Here is a 16994-nt window from a genome sequence, read left to right as displayed (position 1 = left end):
AGCAAGGGATGACCCACCCATTACTGTCATGAGCAAAAGACAAACTCTTAGGGGAAGAAAAGGAACATCAATTTAATTTGATTGCCACTACCATCAATATCAACACTTAATTTTCTAATCAGAGTAGCACAGTGAGAAATACAAGCACATCTCAAAAAAGCCTTCCCCCAGCCCTCCCTCCCCCGCAGACTCAGTTTTGCTCCTGATTTCTCCTCCGCAGCAGTGCAGGTGGCAGGGGATGGGGGTTGCACTAAGTTCATCACCCATTGTTTCTGCTGCTCCTTCCTCCTCAGGGGGAGGACTCCTCACGCTCTTCCCCTGCTCCAGTGTGGGATCCCTCTGACGAGAGACAGTCCTCCACAGACTTTCTCTGACCTGAGGAACTCCCACAGACTGCAGCTCTCAGGAACTGCTCCAGCATGGGTCCCTCTCATGGGGTGCAGTCCTCCCAGCAACGAACTGCTCCAGTACAGAGTTCCCTCAGATTCCTGGCCTTCTTTGCATGCAGCCACCTCCTCTGGTGGGGGGTCCTTCATGGGCTGCAAGTGGGCATGTGCTCCACCATGGACCTCCATGGGCTGCGGAGAGGGACAGCCTGCCCTCTCACCATGAGCTGCAAGGGAGTACCTAGTCCAGCACAACTCCTCCCTTCCTCCTCCTTTCTTCCACTAACCTCAGCGTTTGCATAGGTGTCTCCCTCATAACTCCCACTTCTCCTCCCAGGTGTCTCCTCCTTAAATATGTTATTACAGTCATGGCCACTGTTGCTACCTGGCTCAGCCTGGGCCAGAGGCAGGTCTAACTTGCAGCCACAGAAGCTTCGAGGAGCTTCTCACAGAGCCACCTCTGAAGCCCCCTCCCCAACTACCATAACCCTCATCACACACAAACCCAACATATATCCAAACTAATCTTAACCAAGATATGAGACACATTAAGATGAAAGAGCTGTATCTCAAATTTCTACAGGTTTCAGTGAAAACTTTTCTTGGAACTTCATCATTACTTTCTACATTGGCATGGGGTGACCATTTCAAGGCATAGCTGTGCCAACTAGAAATCTTCCTGTCTTTAAGTCCTAAAAGAGAAAATGAAAAAGAGATGGCAAAGAAGCCAGGCTGACAGAAGTCTATGGGACATCCAAGTGCAAAAGTGTTAAGCAAAACAAAGAAGTCTAACCAGAACAGTCAAATTTATTAATCTTACAAACTCCAAAACAAAACTGTGAAAGTCCTCCCCTCAATCCTTATTTCTACAGGGACATCAATCCTATTTGCTTCATGCCTGTTCTCTCCCACTCCTCTTTCCCAGTTGGAAGACACACTGCTGTAGACAAAAGCCCTGCTACCTCACATGGAAAACATCACTGCACATTAAAATATCACATCTCATTTTTGGAGTGCTTTTCCCTAATACTACCTGTAAAAGGAAGATAAATGCTAGTATTCTCCATGGGGAAGCAGTAACCTATGTTAAGAGAATGACTTTCCCAATGTAAAATTAGAAATCAGAGACAATAGATTAGATGCCACTCACATCTCATTAGTCCCATGTGCAGCCATTAAACTTTGACCCAATATAACATAATGAACACTGTGAGTGACAGTATATTATAGCTAACATGCATTGCTTGTGCACCTCACCAATCATAGCATTTCAAGAATATCAAAACCAGCAAAACATTCCCATCCGCACCCTCCCATAAAGTTGGTTCAAAGGAAATTGGATTCACATGGTTAGAAATAAAAATTACTTTACTATGGAACAAATAAAAATTGTTCCCAAAAAAATGTCCCACATCCCTTTCCTGCCATCACAGATTCCTGCCAACAGCTCCCTAAAAAAAGCCTCTCTGAAGGAAAACCAAAGCAATTAAAGCAAAAAAGAAAATGACACTGCTACTTCAAAAATAAAAGTTACATTCCTTCTAGTAGTTAGAAACAAAGGACACACATCAGCCCTTAAATGAATACCCTAAGAGATGGCCTACCTTCTTCATCCATTCAAGACACACAGTTTCTTCATCTTTGTCAACATTTAGCTAATCAGTAGGGCTATCTTGTGCTAAGAGCTTCTCATTTGGATTCCACTTTAAAAAGGCATCAAAAACAATGAACTCTGGCTTCTCTTCCTTCCTTCCCCAGATGTACCAGGTAGTGCTGTGGCATTTCTCCAAGAAACAGACTTGAGCTTTGACCTCTCTCACTCCAGCATTTAATGACATCGAGAAAAATGAAAAGCAAGTTCATACACAACACTTCTGTCATACACAGTGTTACTCATACACAAGTACTAAAATTTTTGAGCCAACATGGAAAACATTAACCTAAAGCAAACTAAACCAACATGATTTCTGACATGACAGTGAACTACAACTGAGTGGTATGCTAGGGACTGAAGATTAGTTAAGGAAACATGACCCAATGTTACACAATAGTCAGAGACAAAACATCAGAATTCAACCTAAGGAACCCCATTTCTTTCACAATTCTGTCTAAAGAGAGGGTACCTCTGGATACCTTTGCTTATTACAACAAATACTGACTGTAAGAAAAGCCAATTTTAAAGTTAACACTAAAGGATTTGCCTTTTCCTTTAGAAGGACAGGTGGCAGTCCTCCATGACACTGTAATACTTATTATTACAGTAATTTTTACTTTTTTTTTTTATTGTTTGGCTGGCAGACATTTTATATATATAGAGATGAGATTCATACTGTTCTTTTTTTACACAGTCCACTGTCAAGAAAGCATTTTCAAAGACTAACTCAAAACATGTTTGCAAGGGACCTAAAATCTGTCACTCTCAGGATAAGCTATGAAAGGATGAAAAAATTATGCAGAAAAGCAGAAAAAAACCTATCCTAGTGTGTGTATTTGCCTTTTCCAGTATGAGCTGTCAAGCAGGGTCTATGCAAATCCCTTTGCTGTTCAGTAAAGTCAAACATGTATGAAAAGTTTCTATGCCAACGAAAACTGATGATACCGAGAAGTCCAAAACATGGATAATTTCCTTTTAACTAGGAGAAAACTGGGAAAACAGAAACAAGCATGCTATACCTTCCAAGAACATCACGCTGCTGGATTTAACCTCTATAGAAAATACTGTCACATTTCTGAAATGCAGAAGTTTGTCTGCAACAGTACCAGGCTCAGTGGAAAGGTTAGGAGCCAACTTGGAGAAAATAAGCAAACAAGCAGGCAAACTAGCTCTGGAAACTACCAAACCTTCTCCTCTTGTCAATACCCTATTTTTGTAGATTGTTTTTCTTCAAAACAAGCCTGATTTTATTTTGGGTTAACACTAAGGACTGAACACAGTGTATCGTAACAAACATTCATATTTATACTTTTATTAAATCTCGTAATTCTCTAATATTCCTAGAAACAACATGAGCCCTCCCTCCCGGCAAATATAATGACTGGCTTTTGAATTTAGTATACATTGCAGAGCTCAATTCAGGATCACTATGTTTCATTAATTTGGATGAGTGGGGTGACCATATTCATGCAGTTTGATACTCTGTTCCCTTTTATGGCTAAATCAGAGGTATTTATGAACAAGGCACTGACTGCACTTCAAAATAGCCTTTTAAACCTTTAACTCTGCAGACCTGTGGGGTCCATGGCCTTACTCTGGTAAGCAGTTGGAACACAAAACCAAACCTCATAGAAATCCATTATACAGAGGACCACAACAACCCCCTTCTGGGGATCCAAATCCAAAAAAGTTTTGAAAATAATCAAGTGTTTCAATTCAGGCAGGAGCTCACAGGTTTTGTCAAGAAGGTGACTCATCAGCCCATGCTTCTGTACTTATGGCACTAGGGCAATGTGGCACTAATAAATCAAGAAAAGTAGAAACAATATTGGTTGATGAAACTGGAAAAAGAGGAAAAAAGCACAGCTCAAAATTTAATAAAGCAAAACCAAATAGCAAGAAAGAGCTAGCTTTAAAAAAAAAGTTTCAAGGCACCTTTGCTTTCTCATCAGTTCAAGAAAGCTGTATGAGCCAGAAGGGGAGAAACATCATCTCCACAGAGGTTTCTCCAGAGCTCTCAGACTTCCTCACATGGAGACATGGGCACTATGGTCCTGGATGGTGACAAAGCAGGAACTGAACAGGCAAATACAAACCTCCACTGGATATTCCCACCCTTTGCAAACAAACTAGAGAACAGCACACCCCTGTTGTGTTTCCCTTTCCATGATGTGCAGGCATGTTCACAAAACAGGCAGCTAGCTACAGCCTGCAGAACTCCCTAGCAGAACTGCTCTGGTGAGACTGAGGAAAGGAGGCAGGAAAGATCACAGCAATGGGGAGTTCTGGCAGACTTTGTGTGCCCTTTGCCTCTGCCAAATCATGCTTGCTCTGTGCATATAACCCTTGCTTTCCATGCACCTCTCAGGTCCTGTGAGATAAAGTCTGGATGTACCAAACAATGAAAAAAGTAAGTCCCCGTAAATAACAGAGCTGCAGATTTTCTTAGTTGTTCATGCTAGTGCTTGAAAGAAGAAATAAAAAGGAAAACTCAGAAGTGAATTAGCCATAAGTCACAGAAATTTATTACAAATCAAACCCACTTGATGTAATTTTCCAGCAAAGCTTTTACTGATTTAAGCCGGAAACTAAAATCATAGATGGAGGAGTGAAATCGCTGCATATGTCAGTTCCTAATTCAGCTTAGTCACTGTCACCATCCTTCAGGGTATCTGGAGGTCTTATCTGATTAGCCCAAGTTAACAATCTTACATCTACTAGTACTGAGGCCCCACTTAAAATGAAATTGGAAAAAGAATCCTTCATATAAGGTTCATGCCTTCCCAACAGCACAGAAAAAATAATTCAGCCTCAGATTTCTCAAAAAATATCTTGCAGGCTCACATTAAAAACAGATGGACTGTGCTCCATGGGAACAAAAGACCGCCTCACATTTTTCTTTCGAAAGCATCTTCCCAGAAAAGTAAATGAATGCAGTAAGGATAAAAATACATGTCGTGGTATCTACTGATCTTTCTCAGCAAAAACATCTGGGGTAGACTGCACTCACCAGGCACCATGGATAAAAGGAATGGGAGGGTTTTCTACTAAAAAGGACTAATTTTCTTTTAAACACTGTTATAGTTTTTGTAAGGTTTTCTGTTCCCTTCCTCTCTTTCCCCATATACACTTGGGGTTTTGTTTGTGTTTCTCTTTGTATCATAATACATTTTCACAAAAATTCACCTTTAGTTTCTTCCGAGAAAATGCTCGCACTAGGTTGCATACCTGAAGGTACATGTTAACCACCATAAATTTCAAGTAAAAAGCAGATAAGTCATTAGGATGTGACTCCACCACTTTCTTCTTCACCAATTTTTCAAGGTGTTCTCACACCTTTAAAAACACACACACATCCCCAAAAAAAACAACTCACCTACACAAAAACCCCACGTTTTCTCCCAGAATTAGTTTTATTCTGTTCCTCTCCTTTTTTGAGACAGGACAGAGCACAGTCAGACTCACTGTTCAAATTCAGGTTTCTTGTTTGGTAGGATGGGCCTGAATGTGAAAATCTTTACTTTTTCTCTTCACAAGCAGAAAACAGGCTTGCATACATAAGGAAAACAGAATTAAGCAAAACAAAAAAAAAGCAGAACTACTTCCACCCCTTCCCCCTCCCCAATTCCTATCAAAATGATTAAACTGCTACCCAAGACCTAGTGAAATAGCTAAACAAACTTCAGACTGAAGTGATATTACAATAAAACATCCGTAGCTGCGTAAATGTCCACTTAATCTTTCCACGTTGTAACAGCTGGGTATGAAATATGATGTTTAAATAGCAGCACTATAGGTATGCAGAATTCCTTGGTAACCAGTTGGGGGAAAAAAAAAAAGAAAAAAAGAGGGGCGAAAAAAAGAAAGAAGGGGGCCGAAAAAAATAGAAAGGTTGTAAAGGTTAAATCAGAAATTTCTCTGGTAAAGATCACTACTTAATCACGTCTTAAAACTGACAAGTCATGCCGTGATAAGGACCGTTCAACTAATGGAGTAAATTTAAGATAAGAATCCATGTACACCAAGACTTTTGGGCCTTCACTCACATTTCATTACCCCAAGACATTTTGCAGAATATGTGAGGGACCTCTGAGGAATTAAGATTTAATTTCCTTTATTCTTTTCAAAGATACACTATCAGGAAGGATGGAAGGAGCATTTCAGTAAAGGAGACAAAAACTTACTGCCCTCTTGAAACATCTTAAATTGTCCTAGAATACTTCCTAGAATCTAAAAGTTACCTCAGAAAAAATATCCTTCCATTGGCTTTTTTTTTACCTTTTCAAAAAGTAATAGGTCAAATGAAATTTGGAGCTTTAAGGCTCCAGTTTTTGCAGCACTAGAAAAAAAGCTCCAGTTTAAGAAAAACGTGCGTACTTGTTAGCAAATTTTTAATTAAAATTATTTTGAATAAGATCAACTGAATAATTGCAAATCTTTCAAAATAAAATCCAACAATTCCACAAAATGCTGTTTAAATAGACTTGCCGTATTTGATTTTTATCAAGTTTTAGAACTGTTATATAGGCTAAGTCAGCTCTTCAATTTAAAAAAGTGACCATATCACCTTTTTGTCCTTTTTTTCTTTTTTAAAATCATTGGGTCGTGCTATATGTCTTCGCAATGAAAGTCCACTGCCACAAATAACCCATTGTGTCTTGTTGAAATAAAATGAAGTGCACAAGAATAGGTCATCCTTGCTAAACATTTGACTTGAATTAACTGAGCTAGACTAACAGCATCCCCCTTTCTCCAGTCAGAGGAATGTGCATGACAACATCAAGTAAGTAGTATTAGAACACTTAACAGCAGATGGTTTATATTTTAGCACCTGAAACTCCCAACAGCTGCATTGGGTTGATATATGAGGGTCCTGATGTCATTACAAAGCTTCAAGATACATGGCTCGTGAGAAATGGGAAGAAAGGGCCTCTCTGGAAACAGACATCCAAGATGAAAATAATCAATAAAACCCACATTCTGAAGAAAAAGAGCATCTGTGAGTTTCATCAGGCTTCAACAGTCTTACAACAAACATGTCACAGAGATTAACTACAGTTCTTGCTATCAGCTACATTAAGGAGAGAAATACAGGCGATCATTACAGTGGCTAAATATATGTAGCACTAATTTAGAGCAGGCATATGAACCATTTATTTATGTGAGAACTAAAAGGTTGGAATTCCTTGGCTGGAATGAACAGGGATAAATCCATGGTTCAGCAGCAAATTGATACGCAACAAAATTTTGTTTAATTTGAATAGAGTACTGACCTCCCTGTTATCTGAAAAACTCAACTACTTATTCTTGATCTTCTCAATATTTTACCCTCAAAATACTTCTAAAAAAAAATTGGTTACAGCTAATATGGTCACAGATTATCCTCATTCAGAATCACAGAACTCTTCCCTAAACAGATAAAATTTATTTGTGCACAAGGCAGACTCCTAATCTAAAAGTGTCACCACATTTCACATAAAAAGCAAAAGACATTGCTCAATCACACTCTCATTATAAGAACACACTGCACACTACATAATGAAAATATTTCACGTACAGCTTTCCCTGCAAGAAATTTAAATATAATTTCAACCTTCCTTCTGCCTAAAACTAGTAAATGTTTTATTCAAGGACTGAATATACCTTTGACTACATCCCTGCTAGTAAACTAAAACAGGTAAGTCCACTTTTGACATCCATATTGTTCAACTGTCAGCAGGTTGCAGAGTCAGTTGGGCCCAGATCACCAGCACTGCCCCATGTTCACAGTTCACATCAACCAAGTTCAAGAAAAATTATTAACAATAATGACTAGTAACATAACCCACAGATTGCCCTATGTTTACAATTGTTGCTGAATCACAATGACAAATTTTCCACGTCAGAATCAATATTCAGGTTGTGTGCCTGACACAAAAGAAATCACAACCATGGTTGCCAATTACATCTAATACTGTGAGCTGCAGACACGAGAAAGGGTTTCATTTCTATTTATAATTTTAGCAGTAATGCCATACAGGATCCTCAGACTCTGACGTAAGTTAATTCATAAGATTACTGGGTCAAAATTAGGAGAGTTGAAATTAACATTCCTCATAATACCACGAATAACTGATTTAGGTTTCCAGCCTTTCTTTTAAAGGATAATAATGAAGAAAACCATGAACCAACACTTCTATAGCAACCTTTTACCTCTGTGGTTCATATGAGGTAAATATCATTACCTATATTTTTCCAGCAGGGAAATCAAGACAAAAAAACACGTAAAGTGACTTAGCAATTCGCATAGCAAGGCAGAAGTGAGATGTAGGATTCCTCAATGCCAGTGGCTGCATCACATACCTACAATACACAGAGTTCTTGGCTAACACATGGGCATCAGCTGCTGGCTGATTAGTCCTAGTAATGACACTAGCAGGTGGCAGTGCTGGTTCAATAAATAAATGTTACACCCCATCCTCCAGGCACCATTCATGTTACCCTTGGAGGTGAAATAACCAAATTCAGTCATGTAAGCCAGAAAAGGCTTATTTTCCTATCCTGAGCAATCATGGGTTAACTTCCTCTCTTCCACCATCAACAAAAAAATAACAAACCCCACACAAATCCCCTATTTGTACTTCCAAACTGACATGAGACATGGGTTATGTTGGAAAAAAATTAATGCCTGTCTTTACAACACACAAACAAAAGCAGATAATGTAATATGGACAACTGCACATAGTTGCTGCATTCAGTCCAGTTTAAGAAGAATCCTAAACAGCATAAAACATTTCACCCAATTAATAATCCTTAGCCTTGCAAAATGCTCAATAAAACCACCAGATTCCTGCACATGACAGGACACAGTAACAAGCTTCAGGAATAGACCCTTGATTTGCCAAGCCCTCACAGGGGAAGGTGATGGCACAGTACTGAAATAGCAAGAAATTATAGGAGGCTACAGCAGTAACTTAACCTATAACCTAATAAAACCTGATGGGTATCAGTAGCATCAAAAATACTTACCAGTTCGTAGTTGCTTGGAAAAATGCAGGGTGTCACCACCTGGAATAAAATAATAATAATAAAATAAGGAAAAAATATACTTCCTTTGGAGATTACCTAGTCCCATTGATTGAGCTCCCTCAAATACTGTGAAATCCTGGCAGAGTCAAAGGGGCACCAACCAAACCAGCTGTAGAATCTGAGTGTCCACAGCTGCTCCTGGCTGCATTACCTTTTCTTAGCTCCCTGAAGATTAGCATTAGCTGTATGTTAACTCAGTGCCCTGCTCTCATACTGTAGTCAGTGAAACAGTTTGAAGAGTAATGCCTTCCCTCAGATCACATATGTGGAGAAACATGGAAGGCTTTCTCCCCCCTCCTCCATCCTTTGCAGCATTCTTCTAATATCATCTCAGTTTTAGTTAATAAATAAGTATTCTGCTTCTCAAATAATCTAGAACTTCATCAGTTCCCAATAGCTTATCCTTGACTTGGATATTTTTATGGGGTGTGGGCTGAGCAGAGCAAGCAGAACAGATATTCTGTAGACTCATATAATTTCAGAGGCTTGGCTCCAAGTTAAAATACTTCATATGGAGAACATGTTCTGCACACATCCAAAAAAAAAAAAACCCAAACCCTGAACATCCTTATTTGAAAATTAAAAGAAAAAAAAATCAAAACTCAAAGCAAGCCAGGAAGAGCATGACTAACTCAGATTACATGATGATCTAGGAAAAAGCAAGTGTTAGCTTCTTTCTACAGTCCCGTACCACAATCACCCTCAGACCTCACACATACAGTTGAAAGACTGTGGTTCAGCAATTTACACCACTCAGCTGAGCTTCAGTAATACTCATCATATGCACTCACTCTAACAAGCACCTTGAGGTTAACCCCAGTGAAAACTGTTTTATTTAACATGTTCACCTTCACAGTTACATCTCTTCAGGACAGACTCACCTCTCGGCCAGCAGAGCAAAGCCAGAAACCGTGGCAACACCTGGACTACAAAAGTGGAGTTTTCTTTCCAGAACTGTCAGTCAGCATAACCTACCAGCTCACAATTCACTATATACAGAGTGGGATACTGAGCAAAAAGGGCCTGATATATCATTTATAATCCTTAGAATGATAAAAAGAAGATGCAGTCCATGCAACAGAGCAGGCTTCAGAAACAAAAAAAAAAACATTAGTCCTGTAGGCAGCACAGGCAAAGAGAGACAGACCTGACTACACCAGGACAACCTACTCTGGTCTTAACTGTCAAGAACAGTTTTTAACCACTAACATGAAGGGATGGCATTTGCCTCCATAACTGCTTGTGAAAAAGATGTACCTCTGATTCTCAATGCTTCTTAAATCACAAAGTACTTATTAAAAAAAAAAAAAAGTAGGACATTTATTTTCAACTCACAGCCTCCTCATGATCTCCACAGTATCCCTAAAAGAAACAGGATAGATATGAACCCTTGAAGTTTGTCTGCTGCACCCTCTGACTCCTCAGGAGGCTTGTAAGTCTAAGGTCTTAATAAGCTGCATTTCTGCAACTCATTTCATGACTGTCACTAATGATTCACTGTCTATTCAATTGAACACCCATACTAAAAACTTGGAAGATGTTAACTAAGCTGTCATGATAGCATTCCCATTGCTGTAACCAAAGACACCACCTTCAATCACAACCACCAATTCTCCTTTCAAGCCGAAGTGGCAAGACACCAAGCAGAGCAGTCCACTGCAGAAGAACAAAAGCCATGTGCACCCTACACCGCCACCATGAGCAGCAAACACCGTGTCTATGCAGGAAAGACTGTCCCCAGTTGTCCTGACTATGCAATTACCTACTACTTAATATGAACACTAAAAATCAGGTTTTGCTAGTGATGTTCTTAGCAATATCTAAGGTTAAAATACTCAAAACCTGAATTTTTAAGTTACTTTTCTCTCATTGTCTATACATAGAAGAAAAAGAGAGAATTAATAGAAAACAAAGAAGTTCGCAGGCTGGCTGGTTAGAGCAGTAGAAAAGCAGAGATGAAGTAATATTACTTGCTCGCATAATTAATAATTGGAACCACCATGAAATAAAGTTGTCATCACTGGAGCACATAAATATCACCTCTGCTCACTCCCTTCCCTCTTTGTTAAAAACCCTTGAGGCATCAAGCATCTCCTTTCCCTTTGGCTAACCAAAACACAACTCTGCTGTAACCTCCTCAAGAATCACAGCTAACTCACTGCCTAAGAAAAATCCCCTTTATTCTGACAGAAGAGCACTGGGGGGACATTCACTGGAAACTTGAGAAGAGAATTATGGATCTTTTGGGGCAGATCAGTGGCATCTTACTCAGGTAACTCACACAGATGCAGGGCTCTAAGATGAGAGCTAACATTATGGGTAATGCTTTATTTTTTCCTTCTCTGAGCTTTATTATGCCTACAATGGCTATATACAGCAATCTGACTTGACAGACTCACTCCATCTTCTCCTGGTCATGTGTCATTTGCACTTTCTTTTTACAAAGATCAACACCCGCATTAGATAGTACTGTTCTAGGACAACCAAAGACTCACGTAATACCCTTTCAGGTATATACAGCAACCCCTTCATCCTTGTACACTGACACTTATCACTATGTTGAACTGTCATTAAACTGCAGAGTACTCAAAACGCATCACACAGCCAAAGACCTGGATGCACTGCTACCATTTTTGAGCTACAAATCTCGATGTACACCACACTGAATCACTCAAGGTGCACTGACTTTTTTCATCTGACTCCATATAAACAAATAGCATATTTCATTCCAGATGAAACAAAATAATCAAGATCTCTATGTATCCCAATTTCAGTTCTCATGAGCAGTTACAGCAAATTCTTCTACTGTTAATCCAGATACAGGTTAAAAGTGAAAGAGCTGACGTGTTCACAGATAACAGAGAGGCTATCACAAGGTCTAGACAATCTAAATTGAGGATATGTGACTGGCTACAACTTTTTTTCCTGGTTTGCAAAAGTCTGAGATGTGCTAAAAAATAAGCATTTAGAGGAAAAAAAAAATAAAGCTGGAAAGCAAGACTGTAGGACTTCAATCCAGTATCAATGCAGAGACAGAAAATAGAGTATGTCTTACTCATTTTAAAAGCTGCACACGTGGTGTGCCAACTGCACAAACCAATAAACTTCAGAAAGACGTTTCCAATCTCCCAACTGAAGCTACAGCTAATCTTAAAAAGGACATTTGCAATCACCTGGTTTGTCAACTTTCAATAGTATCTTTATTCTTGAAAGAACTATACTGTAATATTTCATAGTTACACACAGCCAAGGTGCGTTGAGCTTCTGTACTTCTGAACATTTGCGTATTAAATATAGGAATGCCTTGCCTGATTTTCAAAAATAATTACCTCTTCAGTGCCCGGCGCATAGACACACATGCACATAAACAAATTAGTCTACCCACAAACAACCAAGAAAGTATTTGAAAGAAACTACCTGTTCTTGTACACACAGTTAATACGGAAACACTTTCCTGGTGTGATACTTCCGCAAATCAAGCTTAGTTTGAAAAAGTCCTGTATTAATGGAAAAAGATTTAAAATAATTACTTTGATGAAGAATGCTGACTCCAATGAATCTGCAGGTAATTTTCCTTCATATGACTGTAGCACCAGTTACATCAGTTAATGAGTAACTGACCAACACGAGATAAATGTTAACTCAAACAAGAAAAAATGTCAACAAATGGCAGGATATCTGGAACTAAGGAAGTAAAATCTGTCCCCAATTGCTGTAACAGACACAACAGTGCCCCCCACTGTTGCACAACAGGTCATTTGCTGGAATATGCAGTATTTACATTTGTGTGCTTTTTTTCCATTCCCAGATGCTTCTTTCATTTTTATCTTGCTTCCTTTTTATTTTCTTTTTGCAAGAAGTAGGTGGTCTTTCAGAGAAAGAACCGTCTTCAAAGAATGACATAGTTAGTACCAAAGGTGCATTTCAAAGTCCAAATCTCAAACACTATCACATTTCTTTTGCAAAAGCTATTTAACCATTTCTCTACAATGAATCACTTTCTTCCACGTTACTATTTTATCAAGAAATGCTGGCATGCCTACCACAGGTTATCTGTAACACAAAGGATGAGCAAGGGGAGAAACTTTCATCAGATACATACATGACCTGCTAGAAAAACCATTCATTCTAGTTCATTACTAATCATGTTACAGAACTAACAAGAAAGGGTGAAAAGAACAGCAAAATTAAGCCACCAGCATGCTCCAAATAATGTAAAGTTACAGTGATGTTAGGAGACCTTGTGACCGTTGCATAAATAACTGTCAGGAGCTCTAATGGTAAGCTCATGGAAATATATAATATGCATCTTTATATCACATATACACACACACTTATTTTTAAAAAACACACATTTATCTATTTATTTACTTCTACAGCTTTAGTGTTAAGTCTTGAAAATGTAAGAAACTTCTCTGCTTAGTCTTCTTTTGACATGACTCAGTTATCAACCCTCTTCTCTAACCCACCCCCCAAGACACTTAAGTCATAAATCCCCTTACTCACTACAGAAAGGAACTAAAGGGCATTAAGTGCAGTGTATCTTTAAATAACCGTGTGCTCTCAAAGATAAACTTGAAACATGACAAAATAAAAATGTAAATCCAAATTCTAGAATAAAAAAGGACATTGATGGGATATTAACTTGGGATTTAAAAGCTACAATAGTAATACAAAACTTTCATATTTAAAAAAAACACAACATTTCCAGTTGTGTGATATTAGTACCTAACTTGGACTTTTATCCTGGGAGTCATCAAGTATCCTCAGCACTTCATGCCAGACAGAACAGCTTTAAAACGTGCCCAAAGCCCACTGAGTTTTTCCTCTTCAAATTAAGCATTTTTTGGACACATTGAAAACATCAGCCTTAAAGGAAGACTTATCAAACAGCGGAAACTGAACAAGTACTTTGCAGTCAGTACAATATTTTAATAAACACAATATAATTGTGTTCCAAAAAGAAAAAGAGAACAAACACAGTAAAAACAGCACTGAGATTTGGTGCAGCTATACACCATTTCTATTTTGACTTCAAAACAACAAGTTCTTTTGTACTATGGAAACAATCTTCCTACTTCATTAGAATAAAGCATTTCTGAAGTTAAGTTTGGAAGAACAAACAAATTTGCATTGTAAATTGCGAAGACAACTACAGTTAGGAAACTGTTAGTATGCTTGGCTCATAATTATCAATGAAATTCAAAGATTTATTTATATATAATGCTATCATACAGCAAGCAGAAGCCACATAACATCAGAAAAGCTTCTTAACACATCACATTTTTTCTCACACTTAGTTCTATGATATAACTGTTACAGGGAAAGTCAGAACAAACACAGCTAGGAGTTCTCTGAACTCAAAACCAATTTCCAACAGTGATATTTTAACATAATTTTATTAACTTCTCAGCTTCAGTCTCTTTTATTTGCTGAAATAACATTAACACTACATGTACCCACCTCATCAAGGTGTAAAGAGGATTAGCTGAAGCTTGAGAAACTCTCCAGGAATTTCTTGGAAAACACACATAACTGAGTACTGTAACGTCTAAGCCATGTCTCTACAGTCCTGCCCCACGCACAACTCCTTTCTGTCTACTTGGGATTATGCTTTATGAGACAAAGTCTAAAATTAGCACCTGAAATGAAAAAATATATACCTCCAACAAAGCTGTTTCAAATAAAGTCACTGAAAGAAAAGAAACCTTCCACAAGTAACTAGGAATGCAGTTATCCCAAGATACAGAAATGTACTGTTAACATATCTTTGCCACCTCAAAGTCTGGCTTTCTTCCATGATGTGATATTTGATCTGGCAAAGTCATAGTTCTGACCTACGTTGTGAAAGTTGTTCTCCAACTCTCTGAAGAGCACGTACAGGGCAAGATTTTTGGTACATAGGTTATTTGGAAAAAGGAGAAAATACAACTTCTTCAAAACACAAATGAAACATAGGATTCCTAAAATAAAAAATGGATGAGTTTCTTCTGATATCTGTAAATCAGTAAGCAGAGATTTAAATCCTTTATCAGATCACTGGATTTGCTCCAAAAGAATTCATAAGCAAAGGACAAGAAATTCAGAACTTGGGTGTAGCTAACAGGGGTTAAACCAGACAGCAGAAGCCAAGATCCTAAAATTAGATTTTTACTGGACTTTGCACTATCCCTCTGCACCATGGTTTAGTTTGCCAATCTGAACTGTAAGTGGAGTACTAGCTACTGTCCCTCCTGAGTTAATCTGTTTAACAACAGGTTTATAAAGTAGGTCAAAATTATTTGATGCTAAATGAGTGCAGAAACATAGTATCTTTGCTCAAAATGTCTCAATTTTCCTGTTCATAGAACAGTTTAAAAAAAAAAAAAATCCTGATTTTGACTATTACATCTTTGAGACAACTGACTTCTGCTTTCTTTGTAACAGATAAGACCTCTCCAAGCTTAATGAGGTACACATTTCTAAGGGAACTATGCTACCCTTTCAGGATTCCAGGCCTATTTATTTTGGTATAATCCCCATAAGAAAACATGTTTCATTTGCAAAGTCAAACAAATCTTGCAACATTAGCAGAAGGAACGGCCCTAGCAAGCAACGAGGACACAATTCCGTGGATATTTTCTTCTCACAAGGGAAGAAGCTACCAGCATAGATTGGATTTTCTTGAGTGAAAACAAGCTGTGCACCAGCTCTGTTGTACCTCAGAATTTTGGACCTTGTACATATATAAGTTGGTGTGGTTTCTCAGGGTTTCGGTCTGCTTCTAAAATCTGAGCAATGGTGTTAAGAGCTACAGGCATTATAGTTCCTGTGGTCACAAATGGCACCATGCAGTCAACGGTATCAGAAGTTTTACAAAGAGACAGAAACTTTGTCATGACAAACTGCAGAAGTCACTACTCAGCCCACAGGTTTCACTGCTTTCAGCCTGCCTCTAACCATCTGGGACAGATAAATGTACATCAAACAAAAGTATTAAAGATAACATGAAAGCAATATTTAAACAATAAATTTCAGTTAAAAATAGGAGGGTTGATTTTTTTTTCCTAATACTTATTACTAAGAAAAAGGAAATGTGGTAAAGGAGGACTTCAGAAGGCAACAATGTCAGTCTTCTCTACTCAACATCACAGAAAAATATGAAAACAGAAGTCACATGTCAGAGTTGCTGTGTTTGCCATGTGCCAATGATGCCTTGGGGAGTGGATTCCCACTTCAGCAGGGGCACTTGCTCCTGGTGCTGGCAAATATTTGCCTAGAGGGATGTAGCTCTCCTGAAAAAAGCTCCTCTTACTGCCTTGGCCCTTCTCTGCCTTGCAGCTCAAGTACTTTAAACTGATTAATTAATTAATGGGGTGTATCTAGTGGCTACTATGTGCACCTGTGGTGGGAAGGACTGGATATTTTAATATAGCCATGATGACTTGTGCAAGTTTTTTTGTGTGTGTGATCAATGTTGCAAGTAGAAAAAGGCATTTGGATGAGTCGTGTGGTCTGAGCAAGGCTCAAAAGCTACACACAGTAATGCACCCTCAACTTCCCCACCCAAAGCCATGTGCCCTGTAGGTATCTGCTGGTCTGTGCTGGTTCTGATGTCATTAGAGCTACTGCTGAGACCCAGAGCCAGCCTGGGCACGGGGCATCAGTGGCTGCTCCCATCACGTCTGGAGGAGGGTTTGGATCAGCCCCTCGCTGCCAGGGTAGTACCTCCCAGTCCTACACAGCATTTTCATATGTGCAGATAAAAAGGTCCGGCGTTTATTTGCTTGAATTTTGTTATCCTGGTACTGGTGCACCTGTATCCTTTTGTAAGCAAATTTGGAGTTCACTTGGAGCATGTGAGGCTGCCTAATCATTCTGTTAATGAGCGAGCCCTTCTTAAAAAC

General features: G+C 38.8%; 1 protein-coding gene across 4 annotated transcripts in view; it reads right to left on the bottom strand.

The window, feature by feature from the left end:
* Nucleotides 1-16994, bottom strand: part of TNS3 (tensin 3) — a 200180-nt gene that overhangs the window by 128095 nt on the left and 55091 nt on the right. For all 4 annotated transcript variants that reach the window (XM_026841769.1, XM_026841770.1, XM_026841767.1 and 1 more), the window contains one exon: nt 9049-9087. In XM_026841769.1, the coding sequence (XP_026697570.1) occupies nt 9049-9087 (39 nt within the window). The remainder of the gene's footprint in view (nt 1-9048; nt 9088-16994) is intronic.

Source organism: Athene cunicularia (genome assembly GCF_003259725.1).
Source record: "Athene cunicularia isolate RWA chromosome 2 unlocalized genomic scaffold, athCun1 chr2_part1, whole genome shotgun sequence".
Classification (NCBI taxonomy): Eukaryota; Metazoa; Chordata; class Aves; order Strigiformes; family Strigidae; genus Athene; species Athene cunicularia.
Note: the sequence above shows the minus strand (reverse complement) of the source record. Positions and strands in the feature narration are given on the sequence as shown.